Source organism: Hemiscyllium ocellatum, chromosome 47, assembly GCF_020745735.1.
Source record: "Hemiscyllium ocellatum isolate sHemOce1 chromosome 47, sHemOce1.pat.X.cur, whole genome shotgun sequence".
Lineage (NCBI taxonomy): Eukaryota > Metazoa > Chordata > Chondrichthyes > Orectolobiformes > Hemiscylliidae > Hemiscyllium > Hemiscyllium ocellatum.
The window spans coordinates 13,754,731-13,774,791 of record NC_083447.1 but is presented as its reverse complement, the minus strand read 5'-3'; the positions used below and the strand labels follow the sequence as shown (position 1 = coordinate 13,774,791).

The 20,061-nt window shown below is 43.7% G+C and overlaps 1 protein-coding gene across 1 annotated transcript in view; it reads right to left on the bottom strand.

Annotated features, from left to right (window-relative positions):
* Positions 1-20,061, bottom strand: part of LOC132836562 (heterogeneous nuclear ribonucleoprotein U-like protein 1) — a 91,159-nt gene that overhangs the window by 52,943 nt on the left and 18,155 nt on the right. Inside the window, exons 2-3 of the mRNA XM_060855911.1 lie at positions 16,601-16,765; positions 7-145 (exon numbers count right to left, since the gene is read on the bottom strand). Of these exons, the coding sequence (XP_060711894.1) occupies positions 7-145; positions 16,601-16,765 (304 nt within the window). The remainder of the gene's footprint in view (positions 1-6; positions 146-16,600; positions 16,766-20,061) is intronic.

The window sequence follows — 20,061 nt, the reverse complement described above, 5'->3', positions numbered from 1 at the left end:
ACTCACCGGCTGTAATTCCTGTCCTCTCTGTATTCATAATATCCATGCCCCTGATCAGAGTATGGTCTCTTTCTGTTCATCTGTATTTCCTGTTTGATGTCTCTTTGATCCACATGCACCTGTTTTACTTCGACTGGTTGCAATTCTGCAGAAGCAATGCATTGAATTAAAACATTGAAAATCCAGTTAAAAAGGAAAGCATGAAGAATATTTCAAAGGCATTTGAGACTAAATGGATCAGCTGGATTTTTCATTCCGAAAAAGGAAAACTCCCAACTTTTAAAACATGATAGGTCATACACAATATAAGTGTCAAATAATTACTGAAGTAACAAGATTCTAGCTACTAGAACACAGATTCCCATTTCCACAGGGCTGTTAAGATTGGGTGGAGAAGAAAAATCGTTTGAGGATTCTGTATCTGATGTGTATGATAAGGATCAAACATTTTAATTTTGATAAAGTCACAGCTTTGTGCTTAAATGGAGACCAGCCAGTCATAATGGCACAGAAGGCAATTGGCCCTGCGAATCCACATCAGCTCTTTGTGGAGCAATGGAATTAGCACAATCCCCCACCCGATCTATCCCAGTAGGCTTGTAGGTTTACTGCCTTTAAATTCACAGAATTGTTATGGTGCAGAAGGCCACTTGAGCCATCGTATACAAGTTCTCCAAATGAACAATTTTCCTGCCTTTCGATGTAACCCTGCACACTGACCCTTTAATAACAGTTAATACTTGACTGATGGCACACTGTTCCCTTGACACAGTCACGATGCACAACAGGGCCTTCTTCTCTGCCATAAACCTTAAATATTTGTTTATTTCTATCAATCCCTTTTGAACGCTCCAACTGAACCTAGCTCCACTATACCCACAGACACTGCGTTCGAGATCTTTAACACTTGCACTATGGAAAGGTTTTTTTCTCTAGTTAAATTTAACCTGTGTCCTCTCATTTAGATCCCCTCACAAGCAGTTTCTTCTCTTTTACTCTGGCCTGATCATTCAGGATTTTGCATATCCCAATTAAATCTCTCTCAGCCTTATCCTCACCTAAGAAATCAATCTCAACTTCTCCAATGCTAATCCACATTCCTTATTATAACCCACTCAACAAATATGTCTACTGAGCACAACCAACTTTTTGTCAATCATGATTTAGAATTAGTATCAATAGAAACTGCTACAATGCAAGAGCACACAGCCACATTTATGGACCAGTTGCAAAAGAGTGGTATCCTGCCTGGTATGAGGAATCTTCCTCACTGATCATAGAGTCCACATACGTATACACTTCCCAAAAGTGACAGTCTCTTTACACTCTATTATATCAACATAAAAAAACAAAGAACTGCAGATGATGGAGATCTGAAACAAAACAGCAAGTGTTGGAGAAACTCAGCAGGTCTGGCAACACCTGAGCAGAGAAAATAAGAGTCCTGTGACCCTGTTTCCAAACACATTTTGTTTTGCAATGACTGCTTCTGTATAATATAAATTAGGTGAATGGTCTCTCTCTTTCTCTCATACACACAAAGATTCGATTCATTTTGCAAAGACCTATACAGTATTCTTTTGACTCTGGTTATTCGCCAATGTACCTCTCAAGTAAGCTTTACATTTTCATTTTGTCACTATCTCAGTGGAATCATGAAGAGCCACCAGTGACTGCATCTGTTTTCACCTAAGCTGAATTCCATTTCAACAACACCTTGCAGGCCCAAATTATCATGTTGCCATAGAATTCTCTATGATCAACTCTTGCTAACTTTTTTGTTGGTTAATATGACAAAGGCGTCTCTGAGATGACTGACAGGCCAAATCCGACACATTCCTTTCCCTGTTTGCAGTGCGTAGCGTATCAGTGATCAACCAGCCCATGCTTGTAAAGTTCAGAACACTTTTTAAAATTCATTCATGGGACTGGCTGGCCAGCATTTTTATTGCCTGTCCCTAGTTGCCCTTGAGAAGGCGATGGTGAATTGCCTTCTTGAACCGCAGTAGTCACGTACTATCGTTGACCCACAATGCTTTGAGAGAGGGAATTCCAGGATTTTGACCAAGTGACACCGAAGAAATGGTAATATATTTCCAAGTCAGTATGGCGAACGACTTGGAGGGGGACTTGCAGGCTGTGGTGTTCCTATTACATGCTGCCTTGTCCTTCTAGATGAAAGTGGTATAGATCTGGAAGATGCTGTCTAAGGATCTTTGATGAATATCCACATTATATATCAATGTAAGACATTATTCTGCAACTGGGTCACCTTACTAATTCCTTCATTCCAGAAAGGTCTCAGTGGATTGAAATACCTGGTGTAACACCATTGTTCAGAAAAATTGGAGGCAGAAAAATAAGGAATTATGGGCTGATTAACCAAACATCTGTCATTGGATAAATGCTGAAATCCATTAAGGAAGTAGTAGCAGGGCACTTAGAAAATCATAATATAATCAAGCAGAGTCAACATGGTTTTGCGGAAAAGGGAAATAATGTAATACAGTTCTTTGAGGATGTCACCAGTATGGTGGATAAAGGGCAACCAGGAGACATAGTGCATTTGGATTTCCAAAGTTTTTAGTGAAGGTATTGCATGATTGTTTACAATGCAAGATAAGAGATCATGCTGTTGGGGGGCAATATACAGGCCATATCTGGGCCACGAGCAGGTTCCATTCTTAAGTCTATTCACACGTCAATTTGTATGCAAGTTGGAATACAAAAGAACGAATTTGTAAGTATGAGGAAGTGTGCATATTTGGATCTTTAAAGTATGAATGCGCCTAATTCATAAGTCAGAGACTCCCTGTAGCAGCTGGACTAGAGACTTGCTCAATTGACAGGAAATGGAGAATATGAAGAAGTGGATCATTTTCAGGGTGGCAAACTGTAAACAGTGGAGTGCTACAGCAATTAGCACTTGGATCTCAACTATTCACAATCAATATTAATTACTTGGATGAAAGGACAGTGTGTAATGTATTCAAACTGACTATGTCAGACAGCCAAGTTGTGAAGTGGAATCAGAGTCAGAAATAGATAGGTTAAGTGAGTGTGTAAAAATTTAGCAGACAGAGTACAATGTAGGAACATTTGAGATTGTCACTGTGGGAAAAACATAACCAGATTATTGTTTAAATGTAGAGACTACAGAATGTTGAAGTACAGATGGGCCCCAAGATGTTCTAGTCTATGAAATTACAAGTTAACATACAAATACCACAGCTAAGTTAGAAAACAAATTAATGTTGGCTTTTATTACAAGAGGAATGGATTACATAAGTAGGGAGGTATTGCTACATCAGTGTTGGTGAAACCATAACTGAAGTACCACCTGCAGTTTTGGAGGGATATACTCGAGGCTGTTTAAAGTAAGTTCATGAGATTCTGGGATGAATGGGTTCTCAGAAGAAAGATTGGAAGCTTGGGTCTGGTCTGCACTCATGAGTTTAGATAAGTGAGACAATCTTGGAAGAAGTCTGACAGGGTTTTTTAAATCCTTAAAAGCAAAGTTTAAAATAAAGAGCCTCTTATTTAAGATAGAGATGAGGAGGAGGAATTTCTTCTCCCAGAGACATTCATCCTTGGAATCCTCCAGACTGCAGAAAAGGCTAGATCATTGAAGATATTCAAGACGGAGTTAGAAATATTGCTGATTTACAAAGGGAGTCAAGCGTTATGGAGACAGGGAGGAAAGTGAATTTCACGCCACAGTCAGATCAGCTATGATTTTTGTCAATGTTTCATCGGAGACTCAAATTGCTGCTAACTGTGTTCCTTCTAGAGTCATATAGGATGGAATCAGATTCTTCAGTCCACACCGAACACAATCCCAAACTAAACTAATCCCACCTGCCTCTCCTGGTCCAGCCAATCCAGCCTTTCTTTATAACTCAAACCTTTCATACCTGGCAACATCTGGTAAACCTCTTTAGAACCCTCTCCAGCTTAATAATATCCTTCCGGTAAGTGGGTGACCAGAACAGGACACAGTATTTCAGAAGAGGCCTCACCAATGTCCTGTGCAATCTCAATATGACTTGCCAACCCTTATACTCAAAGGACTGAGTCTTTTTGACTGCTGTGTCTATATGTGACACAAACTAAAAAAAAATTGTGCCTGAACCCCTATTTCGGTTGTTTTTTCTTAAAAAAAACTTTTGTATTTTTTAAATCAGAGATGTTATTATACACTCCCGGAACAGTTGGGACTTGAACCTAAGTTCCCTCACAAAGAGGTATGGGCACTATTGTTGTACCATAAAAACCAGAATTCATATCCATATTTACACACAGCTATTTATACAGAGATCAGCCACTCACATCAGGGAACTGAACCCTAGTCTCACATGGCAATCAAGGATGTTAAGCACTATACTAACATGGAGTTTCCTCACACATTTCCTGTTAATTACAAACTATTTAATTGGAGCAACTCAATTGAGTAATGGAGACATGTGACATACATGTCAAAAGAAAGGCCAATGCAGCAAATGACAACAAATTTATAAATCATTTCGATTCTGAATCAACCAGCCGGCAAAGGGGTGGGGTGCAAATCCACAGCCACAAATCAACTCTGTGGATCAGTCCAAGAGCTGATGGACAGCTCTCAGTGATCATTTGATCTGAACATTTGATTTCCTTTACCCAGGACAGTTTGATGTTTTGGGGTATATAAAATTAGGTATTTGGAACAGTTGGGGAGAACAGCAGAGCATGGCAAAAAGCAGCCAAGAACCAACAGGCTGCCAGCAGAATAGCTCTCTGAAAGGTACCTGTCCATAAGAAATTTGTGCAGAGAAAGACTAAAGACAAGACGACCCATGAAAATCTACACAGGAGAATCGACACAGCTGGCTGGTTTTAAAATGTTATTTTTTTTTGTAAATCTTAATCAGGATTTTTAATCAGACCACTATTGTAGAGTATGAGGGAAAAGATAGATTTAAGAGAAAGAAGTTGTAAATAGTTGTCGTCTAATGTTCTCTTTTGGACTTAAAAGAATAAAATTGTTAATTTTTTCTTTAAACAGCGATATTTGGGATAGTTCTTTGCCACATGAAATTTTACAGATTATGGTGCGAGGTGAGCTTTTGTGTGTATCTCATTTAAATTAGCAGAGGGTTTACTCCATGTTGAAACATTATTCATGAAGTGTGCTAAGTAGATTTAATATTCCTGTAATCAAGTAATATCTTCTGCACTGAGTTGCCATTGCCCTTCACTTGCAATTAATCAGATATCTGGTGACCGTTCAAGCTGACCATTTACGAGGATTACAATAATGTGAGGGATTATGTCCACTCAGTGTGCTAATTACAGAATGTGTTTGTGCAATAATATTACCAAACACTCTGAATAAGAGGCCACATTCCATCTTATAGGAGAGTGAAGTTTCAATTACATCTGACAGGATTTTACACACAAGTGAAAGCAACAGATTCAACTCCCAAGAGGCGACTGACTGTGTGGAGTTTGCACATTCTCCCCGTGTCTGCGTGGGTTTCCTCCGGGTGCTCCGGTTTCCTCCCACAGTCCAAAGATGTGCGGGTCAGGTGAATTGGCCATGCTAAGTTGCCCGTAGTGTTAGGTGAAGGGGTAAATGTAGGGGTATGGGTGGGTTGCGCTTCGGCGGGTCGGTGTGGACTTGTTGGGCCGAAGGGCCTGTTTCCACACTGTAAGTCTAATCTAAAAAAAAACTAGGTATAGCAGCAATGAATGAAGAAAAGGAGACTAAGCATAGCTCAAACAAATCACAATCACCAGAGCTGTGGTACTGGCCTAACACCAACAAGTTAAAAACAATGACTGCAGATGCTGGAAACCAGATTCTGGATTAGTGGTGCTAGAAGAGCACAGCAGTTCAGGCAACATCCAGGGTGCAGCGAAATCGACGTTTCGGGCAAAAGCCCTTCATCAAGAATAAAGGCAGTGAGCCTGAAGCGTGGAGAGATAAGCTAGAGAAGGGTGGGGGTGGGGAGAAAGCAGCATAGAGTACAATGGGTGAGTGGGGGAGGAGATGAAGGTGATAGGTCAGGGAGGAGAGGGTGGAGTGGATAGGTGGAAAAGGAGATAGGCAGCTAGGACAAGTCCAGACAAGTCATGGGGACAGTGCTGAGCTGGAAGTTTGGAACAAGGGTGAGGTGGGGGAAGGGGAAATGAGGAAGCTGTTGAAGTCCACATTGATGCCCTGGGGTTGAAGTGTTCCAAGGCAGAAGATGAGGCGTTCTTCCTCCAGGCGTCTGATGGTGAGGGAGCGGTGGTGAAGGAGGCCCAGGACCTCTATATCCTCGGCAGAGTGGGAGGGGGAGTTGAAATGTTGGGCCACGGGGCGGTGTGGTTGATTGGTGCGGGTGTCTCGGAGATGTTCCCTAAAGCGCTCTGCTAGGAGGCGCCCAGTCTCCCAATGTAGAGGAGACCGCATCGGGAGCAACGGATACAATAAATGATATTAGTGGATGTGCAGGTAAAACTTTGATGGATGTGGAAGGCGCCTTTAGGGCCTTGGATAGAGGTGAGGGAGGAGGTGTGGGCACAGGTTTTACAGTTCTTGCGGTGGCAGGGGAAAGTGCCAGGATGGGAGGGTGGGTTGTAGGGGGATGTGGACCTGACCAGGTAGAGACGGAGGGAACGGTCTTTGCGGAAGGAGGAAAAGGTTGGGGAGGGAAATATATCCCTGGTGGTGGATTCGGTTTGGAGGTGGCAGAAATGTAGGTGGATGATTTAGTTTATGTGAAGGTTTGTAGGGTGGAAGGTGAGCACCAGGGGTGTTCTGTCCTTGTTACGGTTGAAGGGGTGGGGTCTGAGGGCGGAGGTGCGGGATGTGGACGAGATGCGTTGGACGGCATCTTTAACCACGTGGGAAGGGAAATTGTGGTCTCTAAAGAAGGAGGCCATCTGGTGTGTTCTGTGGTGGAACTGGTCCTCCTGGGAGCAGATACAGTGGAGGCGGAGGAATTGGAAATATGGGACGGCATTTTTTGCAAGAGGTAGGGTGGGAAGAGGTGTAATCCAGGTAGCTGTGGGAGTCAGTGGGTTTGTAAAAACTGTCAGTATCAAGTCAGTCGTCATTAATGGAGATGTCCAGGAAGGGGAGGGAGGAGTCAGAGATGGTCCAGGTAAATTTAAGCTCAGGGTGGAATGTGTTGGTGAAGTTGATGAATTGCTCAACCTCCTCGCGGGAGCACGAGGTGGCGTCAATGCAGTCATCAATGTAGGGAGGAAGAGGTGGGGAGTGGTGCTGGTATAATTACGGAAGATCAACTGTTCTACGTAGCCAACAAAGAGACAGGCATAGCTGGGGCCCATACGTGTGCCCATGGCTACCCCTTTGGTCTGGAGCAAGTGGGAGGATTCGAAGGAGAAATTGTTAAGGGTGAGGACCAGTTTGGCCAAACGACTGAGAGTGTCGGTGGAAGGGTACTGTTGGGGACATCTGGAGAGGAAAAAACGGAGGGCTTGGAGGCCCTGGTCATGGCGGATGGAGGTATAGAGGGATTGGATATCTATGGTGAAGATGAGGCGTTGGGGGCCGGGGAAACTGAAGTCTTGGGAGGAGGCGGAGGGCATAGGTGGTGTCTCGAACGTATGTGGGGAGTTCCTGGACTAGGGGGGGATAGGACAGTGTCGAGTTAGGTAGAGATGGGTTCAGTCGGGCAGAAGTATGCTGAAACAATGGGTCGGCCAGGGTGGTCAGGCTTGTGGATCTTGGGAAGGAGGTAGAACCGGGCAGTGTGAGACAATGGGACAGGTATAAAGGTGAGGCAAAAAATACAGATAGATTAAATAAGTGGGAAGCCATGTAGCAAGTAGGAGCATAAAAGGTGGGAAAACATGACATTGCCCAATTCAATAGGAAGAATTAAAAGGTATGTTATCTAATTGGTGAGAGATTGCAGAATTCGGGGATGCAGAGACCTGAGTATACTTTTGTATAAATTGGAAAAGGTTAATATGCAGGTATAGCAAGTCATTACGAAGGCTAATAGAATGATATCAATTTTTGCGAGGGCAATAGAATGCAAAAGTGGAGAGGTTATATATGCTTCAATTATAAAGGGCACTGGTGAGACCACAACTGAAGTACTGTGCACAGTATTGATCATTTGATTCAAGGAAAGGTGTAAATGCATTGGGAGCCAATTCAGAGAAGGTTTATAAGACTTATGCCTGGAATAAGAGGGTTGTCTATGAGGAAAGGTTGGATGACTTGTACCCACTAGAGTTGCGAAGAGTAGCAGCTGACTTGATTGTAACATCGTGAGGGTCTTGACAGCGTAGATATGGATGGATATTTCCTCTGATGGGAGAATCTAGAATGAGGATCTCCCATTTAAAACAGATGAGACAATTTTTTTTTCTCCGAGGGCTGTGGATTTTTGGAACACTGTTTCCATCACCTTTTCAGAAACAGAGTCCTTGAATATTTTTCAGGCAGAGCTATACATATTTTTCCTTAGTAAGGGATTAAAAGGTTAGTGGGGAAGACCACAATGTAAACATCAACTAAAATCTTATTACATGACAGATTTCACGTGGCCACTGCAGCGATTGTAACAAGGTCAGGTTCTGGTCACTAAGAGGAAATCTGACCAGTGTCAAGAACTATGCACATGTAATAAAGGGTGACTTGGCAACAGGATATCAGCCTCTGTAGGATGATTTCAGCTATCATGAGTCAGAATTTCCAGGGCAAGAGTAAACACAAATAAATTGCGATGAAATGACTAATACTCTTCTTAGAATTCTTTCTGGAAATATAAAAAAAGTCATTGAGTCACTGATGTACACCATGGAAACAGACCCTTAAGTCGAACTCGTTCACACCAACCAGATATCTGAACCCGATCTAGTCCCACTTGCCACACCCAGCCAATATCCCTCCAAACCCTTCCTATTCATATACCCATTCAGATGTCTTTTAAATGTTGCAATTGTACCAGTCTCCACCACTTCCTCTGGCAGCTCATTCCATATGCACACCACCCTCTGTGTGAAAAAGTTGCCCCTTAGGTCTCTTTTATATCTTTCCCCTCTCACCCTAAACATATGCCCTCTAATTCTGGACTCTCTCACCCCAGGGAAGAGACTTTGACTATTTATCCTATCCACACCCCTCATGATCTTATAAACATCCATAAGGTCAACCCTCAGCTCCAGGGAAAACAACTCCAGCCTATTCAACCTCTCCCTATAGCTCAAATTCTCCAACCCTGGCAACATCCTTGTAAATCTTTCCAGAACTCTTTCAAGTTTCACAACATTCTTCCAATAGGAAGGAGACCAGAATTGCAAGCAATATTCCAAAAGTGGCCTAACCAATACCTGTACAGCCACAACATGACCTCCCAAATCTTGTACTCAATACTCTGACCAATAAAGGAAAGCACACCAAACGCTTTCTTCATTATCCTATCAACCTGTGATTCTACTTTCAAGGAGCTATGAACTTGCACTCCAAGGTCTCTTTGTTCAGCAACACTCCCTAGGACCTTACCGTTAAGTGTATAAGTCCTGCTAAGATTTGCTTTCACAAAATGCAGCACCTCGCATTTATCTAAACTCCATTTGCCACTCCTCAGCCCATTGGCCCATTCGATCAAGACCCATTGTAATCAGAGGTAACTTTCTTCGCTGTCCACTACACTTCCAATTTGGTGTTTTCTGCAAACTTACTAATGACACCTCTTTAGCACACATTCAAATCATTTATATAAACGACAAAAAAAAAGTGGACCCAGCACCAATCCTTGTGGCAATTCACTGGTTACCGGTCTCCAATCTGAAAAACAACTCCCCCCACCCCAAACCCACCTCCACCCTCTGTCTTCTACCTTTGAGCCAGTTCTGTATCCAAATGGTTAGTTCTCCGTGTATCCCATGAGATCTAACCTTGTTAACTGATCTCCCATTGGGAACCTTGTAAAACGCCTTTCTGAAGTCCATGTAGATCACGACCACTGCTCTGCCCTCAATCCTCTTTGTTACCTCTTCAAAAAACTCAATCAAGTTTGCAAGACATGATTTCCCATGCACATGGCTATGTTGACTATCCCTAATCAGTCCCTGCCTTTCCAAATACATGCACATCCTGTCCCTCAGTATTGTCTCCAACATCTTTCCCAGCACGGACATCAGGCCCACTGGTCTATAGTTCCCTGGCTTGTCCTTACCACCCTTCTTAAATAATGGCACCACGTTAGCTAACCTCCTGTCTTCCCGCACCTCACCTGTGACTATCCATGGTACAAATATGTCAACAACGGGCCCAGCAGTTACTCCCCTAACTTACCACAGAGATCTCGGGTACACCTGATCAGGTCCTGGAGATTTGAAAGTCTTACATAACTACAGGGAAAACCTAGGGCCCCTAGAAGGGAAAGAGCATTATAGCTGGACCATGTTATCTTACTTTTTTCCTACTTCTAATTTGTAAAATGAAGGTTTAAGTAACCTCTTTTGTGAGCTACAAAACTGCTGTACAAAAGGCGAATTTGCAATGTGTTGAACTGCATATAATGGACCACATAAAATATAACTAGGAGTAAGTGAGGACTGCAGATGCTGGAGATCAGAGTTGAGAATGTGCTACTTGGAAAGCACAGCAGGTCAGGCAGCATCTGAGGAGCAGGAGGAGAATCGATGTTTCTGGCATATGCCCTTCATCGGAAATGAAGCTTGTGGGCCAGTGGGGGGCTGGTGGGGTGGGAGGAGGTAGCTGCGAAATCGAAACATGGATGAGGGGGAGGGTGAAGGTGATAGGTCAGAGGGGTGAAATAATGGACAGGTCTAGAGGGCAGTGCCAAGTTGGAGGCTTGGGACTGGGATAATGTAGGCGATGGGGAAATAAGGAAGCTGTTGGAATCCACATTTATCCCATGTGGTTGCAGGGTCCCATGACAGAATATGTGGCGTTCCTCCTCCAGGCATTGGGTGGTAATGGTTTGATGTTGGAGGAAACTCAGGACCTGCACGTGCTTGACAGAGTGGGAGGGGGAGTTGAAGTGTTCAGCCACGGGGCAGTGGGGTTGGTTGGTGTGGGTGTCTCAGAGATGTTCTTTGAAACGATCCGCAAGAAGGCGTCCTGTCTCCCCGATGTACAGGAAACCACACCAGGAGCAATGGATGCAGTAGATGGTATTGGTAAAAGTACAGGTAAATTTCTGAGACGTGGAAGGATCCCCTGGGCCTTGAACGGAGGGGAGGGGAGTAGTGTGGGTGCATGTTTTGCATTTCCTACAGTGGCAGGGAAAGGTGGCAGGAGTGGGGTGTGGGCTGATGGGGGCGTAGACCTGACAAGGGAGTCACGGAGGGAATGGTGTCTCCGGAACGCTGATAGGGGTGGGGAGGGAAATATATCTTTGGTCGTGGGGCAGAAGAGGCGGAGGATGATGCGATGTATGCAGAGGTTGGTGGGGTAGAAGGTGAGGAGCCGGGGGTTCAGTCCTTGTTTTATTGGGAGGGGTGGGGTTCAAGGACAGTGGTGCGTTAAGTGGAAGAGATGCGCTGGAGGGCATCGTCAACAACGTGGGAAGGAAAGTTGCGATCATGGAAGAGGCAGCCATCTGGGACTTTGAGATGGAATTGGTCATATGGAGAACAGATGTGGCGGAGGAATTGGGAATAAGCGATGACGTTTTTACAGAAGGCAGGATGGAAATCGGTGGGCTTGTAGTAGATGTCTGTGGTTAGTTAATCATTGGAGACGGTGATGGAGAGGACCAGGAAAGGGAGGGAGGTATCCGAGATGGTCCGGGTGAATTGGAGGTTGGGGCGGAAGGTGTTGGTAAAGTTGATGAACTGTTCAACCTCTTCATTGGAGGTTGAGGCGGCACTGATACAGTCATCAATGTAGCGGACAAACGGGGGGGGGGGGGGGGAGAGAGAGAGAGAGAGAGGAGTGGTGCCGATGTAACTGTGGAAGATGGACTGGTCCATGTATCCGACAAACAGGCAGGAAGAGCTGGGTCCCATCCCAGTGCCCATGGCTATCCCTTTGGTTTGGAGGAAGTGGAAAGGGAAGCTGTTGAGGGTGAGGACCAGTTCAGCCAGGCAGATGAGGGTGTTGGAGAAATGGTACTGGTTGGGACGCCATGATAGAAAGAAACGGAGGGTTTGGAAACCTTTGTCGTGGCAGATCGATGTATACAAGGACTGGATGCCCATAGTGAAGATGAGATGTTGGGGACCTGGGAAACTAAAATCTTGGATGGAGGTGAAAGGCATGGGTGGTGTCACGAACATAGGTGGGGAGTTCCTGGACTAAGGGCGACAGGATGGTGTTGAGGTAGGAAGAGATCAGTTCACATAAAATATAACCCACAGAAGTGAACAAGGTAGTTGAAAGCAGTGAAAATGTAAAAGAAAGAATAGGTGTACCATGATGGGCAGCTATACATTAATTTCAGTGATAAGCTTCTTTTAGTATATAAGCCATGCAGAAGCCCCACTTACAATGGCAGAAATAGGCACTGCAATAAAGGTTAATAGGAAAATTTGAAGTATAAAGTTTCAAAAATGCACCATTTTCTGTACTGGACAAAAGGGAGCTATTTATAGTTCTCCAAAAAATTTGCTAGCATTCCAATCATAAACAAGTACAGAAAAGAGAGTGCATTTTAGCCAGAGAATACACAGTTCTAACTTCCATTTTTGGCAAACAAGACAAAATTATTAATATGACTTATCAATATCAATAATCATGCATTTTCTTCGTACACTTACTAGGCACAGCAACATATAGCAAACTTTGTTTTAATCGGCACCTTTTCAACCGAAACGCTTGATAAATTGACAAAAATTATATACCTAAAACACCATGATTTACTGCAATGTCAGAGTACTAACGCTGTAAATAAAGTATAACAGTAGCCTGTATGTATACCCCACACTACATTTCTATTATTTACTGTGTATTTTTACATTAACTTAAAAGGGGCGTGGTGTTATTACAGATTTTTTTGATAAATGTTGATGTCTTGAAGATTCACTTCATCTGGGCTTACTGCAGTTATAGACAATAGGTGCAGGAGTAGGCCATTCAGCCCTTCGAGCCTGCACCGCCATTCAATACGATCATGGCTGATCATTCCTGATTAGTATGCTCTTCCTACCTTATCTCCATAACCCTTGATTCCACTATCTTTGAGAGCTCTATCCAACTCTTTCTTCAATGAATCCAGAGACTGGGCCTCCACTGCCCTCTGGGGCAGAGCATTCCACACAGCCACCACTCTCTGGGTGAAGAAGTTTCTCCTCATTTCTGTCCTAAACGGTCTACCCCGTATTTTTAAGCTGTGTCCTCTGGTTCGGCACTCACCCATCAGCGGAAACATGTTTCCTGCTGCCAGAGTGTCCAATCCTTTCATAATCTTATATGTCTCAATCAGATCCCCTCTCAGTCTTCTAAACTCAAGGGTATACAAGCCCAGTCGCTTCAGTCTTTCAGTGTAAGGTAATCCTGCCATTCCAGGAAGTGACCTCGTGAACCTACGCTGCACTCCCTCAATAGCCAGAATGTCTTTCCTCAAATTTGGAGACCAGAACTGCACACAGTACTCCAGGTGTGGTCTCACCAGGGCCCTGTACAGCTGCAGAAGCACCTCTTTGCTTCTATATTCAATTCCTCTTGTTATGAAGGCCAGCATGCTATTAGCCTTCTTCACGACCTGCTGTACCTGCATGCTTGCCTTCATTGACTGGTGTACAAGAACACCCAGATCTCTCTGTACTGCCCCTTTACCTAAATTAATTCCACTGAGGTAGTAATCTGCCTTCCTGTTCTTGCCACCAAAGTGGATAACCATACATTTATCCACATTAAACTGCATCTGCCCACTCACCTAACTTGTCCAGGTCACCCTGTAATCTCCTAACATCCTCATCACATTTCACCCTGCCACCCAGCTTTGTATCATCAGCAAATTTGCTAATGTTATTGCTGATACCATCTTCTATATCATTAACATATATTGTAAAAAGCTGTGGTCCCAGCACGGATCCCTGCGGTACCCCACTGGTCACTGCCTGCCATTCTGAAATGGAGCCATTTATCACTACCCTTTGTTTCCTATCAGCCAACCAATTTTCAATCCAATCTAGTACTTTGCCCCCAATACCATGCGCCCTAATTTTACTCACTAACCTCCTGTGTGGGACTTTATCAAAAGCTTTCTGAAAGTCCAGGTACACTACATCTACTGGATCTCCCTCGTCCATCTTCAGAGTTACATCCTCAAAAAATTCAAGATTAGTCAAGCATGATTTCCCCTTCATAAATCCATGCTGACTCTGACCTATCCTGTTACTGCTATCCAGATGTGCCGTAATTTCATCCTTTATAATAGACTCCAGCATCTTTCCCACCACGAGGTCAGACTAACTGGTCTATAATTTCCTGCTTTCTCTCTCCCACCTTTCTTAAAAAGTGGTATAACATTAGCCACCCTCCAATCCTCAAAAGCCGACCCCGAATCTATCGAACTCTGGAAAATAATCACCAACACATCCACAATTTCCCGAGCCACCTCCTTCAGTAACCTGGGATGTAGACCATCAGGTCCCGGAGACTTATCAACCTTCAGACCTAACAGTCTCTCCAACACCAAATCCTGGCAAATATAGATTCCCTTAAGTTCAGGTCCTTCAGCCACTGTTACCTCAGGGAGATTGTTTGTGTCTTCCTCAGTGAACACAGATCTGAAGTACCCATTTAATTCTTCTGCCATTCTTTGTTCCCCGTAATATATTCCCCTGTTTCTGCCCAATTTTAGTCCTAACCATTTTTTTGCCTTGCACATACTTAAAAAAGCTTTTACTATCCTACTTTATATTGTTGGCCAGTTTACCTACGTACCTCATTTTTCCTCTGCGTATTTCCTTCTTAGTAATCCTCTGTTGCTCTTTAAAAGCTTCCCAGTCCTCAGTTTTCCCACTTATCTTTGTTATGTTATACTTTTTCTCTTTTAACTTTACAGGTTTCTTAACTTCTCTCGTCAGCCACGGCCGCCCATGCCTCCTCCTGGGATCTTTCTTCCTTTTAGGAATGAACTGATCCTGTAACTTCTGCATTATACACAGAAATATCCGCCATTGTTCCTCCACGATTCTTCCCTGCTAAGGTATTGCACCACTAAACTTTGGCCAGCTCCTCCCTCATAGCTCCATAGTTCCCTTTGTTCAACAGAAGTACTGTCACTTCCAACTGTACCCTCTCCCTCTCAAATTGCAGATCGAAGCTTAATGTATTATGGTCACTACTTCCCAATGGCTCCTTCACTTCGAGGTCTCTGACCAATTCTGGTTCGTTACACAATACCAGATCCATAATTGCCTTCTACCTGGTCGGCTCCAGCACCAGCTGCTCTAAGAATCCATCTCTGAGGCACTCCACAAAGTGTCTTTCTTGAGGTCCAATACCATCCTGATTCTCCCAGTCTAGCTGCATGTTAAAATCCCCCATGACAACTGTAGTAACATCTTTATGAAAGGCCAATTTCAGCTCCTGATTCATCTTACATCCGACATCCAGACTACTGTTTGGGGGCTGGTAGAAGACTCCCAAGAGGCTCTTTTTACCCTTAGTATTTCACAGCTCTATCCACACCGACTCTACATCCCCTGACTCTAGGTCCCCCCGCGTAAGGGACTGAATATCCTCCCTTACCAACAAGGCTAGCCCACCCCCTCTGCCCGTCAGTCTGTTCTTACGATAGCATGTGTAGCCTTGAATATTCATTTCCTTGGCCCTGTCCACTTGAAGTCTCAGTTATCCCCACAATATTGTATCTGCTAATTTCCAAAAGAGCCTCAAGCTCATCCATCTTATGTCTAATGCTTCGTGCATTCATATATAGTATTTTTAATTTGTTACTGCTCTCACCTTTCCCATCAACCCTTATTTCACTCAACCTTACAGCATGATCCCTTTCCGAGTTTTCTACCTCATTGATACAGTTGTCTTTCTTGACTTCTCTTGTTCTAACTTTCCCTTCAATTTCTTTTATAAACCTCCAGTTTGTCCCCTCCCCCCCGCTACTTATTTAAATGTAGCAGTGTTGCAGTAGAAAACCTGCCTGCCAGAATGCTGGTCCCTAACCTATTAAGGTGCAAACCGTCTCTCTTGTAGAATTTATGCTTACCACAAAATACACCCCAGTGATCCAAGAACTTAAATCCTTGCTTCCTGCACCAGTTCCCCAACCACACGTTCAAGTCCATTATCTCCCTGTTTCTGGCCACACCAGCTCGAGGAACTGGAAGCAAACCGGAGATAACCACCTTGAACGTCCTGCTTTTCAGCCTTCTTCCTAGTTCTCCGAAGTCCCGCTGTAGTATGTTCCTCCTCTTCTTCCCGACATCATTTGTGCCGACATGTAGCTCTTGATTATCTGGAATATTTGATCAACCAGCTCAACCCTGGTCCCATAGGTGCCGGATAATAAAAGGGTTGCTGCATTGGTGTCAGCATAGAGGAAGATTAAATATTTGTCAGAGGGTCGAACAGCTGGTTACTAAAATTTACTACAATTCACAGCACTGCCCTTCATTAGCCAACCCAGCTGACTTGCTTACAATCTGTAAGTCTACCAACCTGAGTTACCCAATGGTGCTGTTGCTTGCTCGATGGGTGGCTTCTCAAACGTTCTCTCAGCAATTCCTTGCTCATGCCTTCCAATGTCACCACCTTGGTTTTCACATTGAATGAAGGAGTTCTGCTCTCTGCCATAACAGGCTTCCCGAATATCAGACACATTACCTGGAACAGCATGAAAACAAAACAAATTGAAATGATGCAGAAAACCATCATTTATGCAATGTCACATTTCATACTGACTCTTCTGATAATCTTCAGAACAACTGAGGTTGGTGGAATATCAATACTAGTCTCCTAATACATTTACCTTAAAGTCACTGGGCTGAATTTTTTTTACAGATTTGGAAACATTTCACAGATCTTTAAAGATGGTGACATAGATGTGGACATCCTGCTCCATTTCTTCCAGATCTAATTTTGACCAGTGGGGGAAGCGGATAGGCATCATTCACATGAGGTAAACCCAAACTCAGCAGGCTCCCTTGGAACTTATTATGGTGTTCCAGCAGACCACATTGTGACTGTTCTAAGAGCATTAACCCTCAGTAAGAGTGTTACAAATTAATAGCATACACATAAATGTTCTGGAAGGGTAGATAAGGTTTCATTTATATAAAAAAACTAATGTTTTTCAACTCTACACTCTAATTAAAAAAAATGGATTTAGGAACCAGAAGTTGGAAAAAACTACCATTTGCTGGACTGCTTTGATTCTGCAGTTTTAATACTGTCCTTTGTTGACATTTTGCAAGGGGTGCTATTAGAGTCAGAGATGTACAGCACGGAACCAGACCCTTCGGTCCAACCATGCCGACCAGGTAGCCCAATCTAGTCCCACCTGCCAGCACCCAGCCCATATCCCTCCAAACCCTTCCTATTCATACACCCATCCAGATGCCTTTTAAATGTTGTAATTGTACCAGCCTGCACCACTTACTCTGGCAGCCCATTCCACACACGCACCACCCTCTGCATGAATAAGTTGCCCCATAGGTCTCTTTTATATCTTTCCCCTCTCACTCTAAACCTATGCCCTCCAGTTCTGGACTTCCTGACCCTAGGGAAGAGACTTTGTCTATTTATCTTATCCATGCCCCTCATAATTCTATAAACCTCTATAAGGTCAATCCTCAGCCTCCGACGCTCCAGGGAAAACAGCCCCAGCCTGTTCAGTCACTCCCTATAGCTCAAATCCTCCAACCCTGGCAACATCCTTGTAAATCTTTTCTGAATCCTTTCAAGTTTCACAACATCTTTCTGATAGGAAGACCAGAATTGCACACAATATTGCAACAATGGCCTAACCAATGTCCTGTACAGTCGCAACATGGCGTCCCAACTCCTGTATTCAATATTTTGACCAATAAAGGAAAGCATACCAAATGCCTTCTTCACTATCCTATCTACCTGCAACTACTTTTAAAGGAACTATGAACCTGCACTCCAAGGTCTCTTTGTTCAGCAACACTCCAGAGGACCTTAGAATTAAGTGTATAAGTCCTACTAAAATTTGCTTTCCCAAACGCAGCACCTCGGATTTATCTAAATTAAACTCCAACTGCCACTCCTCAGCCCATTAGATCATCTGTTCAAGATTCTATTGTTATCAGAGGTAATCTGCTTTACTGGTTAGGCAGCATCCAAGGAATAGGAAATTCGATGTTTCGAGCATAAGCCCTTCATCAGGAATGAGGAGAGGGTGCCAGGTAGGCTAAGATAAAAGGTAGGGAGGAGGGGCGATGGGGATGTGATAGGTGATATCACATCCCCATCGCCCCTCCCCCAAGTCCCTCCTCCCTACCTTTTATCTTAGCCTACCTGGCACCCTCTCCTCATTCCTGATGAAGGGCTTATGCCCGAAACGTCGAATTTCCTATTCCTTGGATGCTGCCTAACCTGCTGTGCTTTAACCAGCAACACATTTTCAACTGTGATCTCCAGCATCTGCAGACCTCACTTTTTACCTGAAGATTTTAATCTGCTTTACTGTCCACTACACCTCAAATTTTGGTGTCATCTGCAAACTTACTTACTATACCACATATGCTTGCATCCAAATCATTTACATAATGACAAAAAGCACCCCACTGGTCACAGGCCTCCAAACTGAAAAACAACCCTCCACCACAACCCTCTTTCTACTACCTTTGAGCCAGATATGTTCTCCCTGTATTCCGTGAGAGCTAACCTTGCTAATCAGTCTCCCATGGGGAACCTTGTCAAACGCCTTACTGAAGTCCATATAGATCACATCTATCTCTCTGCCCTCATCAATCCTCTTTGTTATTTCTTCAAAAAACTCAATCAAGTTTGTGAGACATGATTTCCCATGTTGACTATCCCTAATCAGTCCTTGCCTTTCCAAATACACGTACATCCTGCCCCTCAGGATTCCCTCTGAACAACTTGACCACCAACGATGTCAGGCTCTGCGGTCTATAGTTCCCTGGCTTGTCCTAACCACCTTTCTTAAATTAGTAGCACCACGTTAGCCAACCTCCAGTCGTCGGCACCTCACCTATGGCTATCAACAATACAAATATCTCAGCATGAGGCCCAGCAATCACTTCCCTAGTTTCCCACAGAGTTCTAGGATTTTTTTTCTGGGGATTTTTCCCCTTTAATCATTTCAAGACACCCAGCACACCCTCCTGAGTAAAATGGACATTTTTCAAGATGTCACCATCTATTTCCCCACATTCTATATCTTCCATGTGCTTTTCCACAGTAAACACTGATGCAAAATACTTGTGTAGTATCTCCATCTCTGCGACTCCACACAAAGGCCGCCCTGCTGATCTTTCAGGGGCCCTATTCTCTCCCTAGTTACTCTTTTGTCCTTAACGTATTTGTAAAAGCCCTATGGATTCTCTTTAATCCTATTTGCCAAAGCTATCTCATGTCCCCTTTTTACCCTCCTGATTTCCCACTTAAGTATACTCCTACTACCTTTATAGTCTAAAGATTCATTTGATCTGTCTTGTCTATGCCTGACAAATGCTTCCTTCTTTTTCTTAACCAAACCCTCAATTTCTTTAGCTATCCAGCATTCTCTATACCTACCAGCCTTTCCTTTTACCCTAACAAGAGTATACCGTTTCTGAGGTGTAAGGAGCCATGACAGGACACTAAGGTGCAGGGGAAGGGGAAACCCAACAGCTTGTAAAACAAGTCCTCCAACTAGTCTGCCCTAGCATTGGTGACTTCCCCAAGGTGACAGGCCTAATTCAATCCTGCCTCTGCCTCCCTAGAGCAAATAGGGCCCGATGTAGGTCAGCCGAGTTGCCAAATTTCATGACTCAAATTAGCAGCCATTATTGCAAAGATCCAGCCCCAGCAACTTGCGTAGGTGTTCCAATTTTAAGTGACAGCCCCAAATGTAAATTTTGTACATTCACACTACCTTTGCAAATTTATAAAAGAAAGACGGTGATTACCTGCCACGATATTGCTACAAT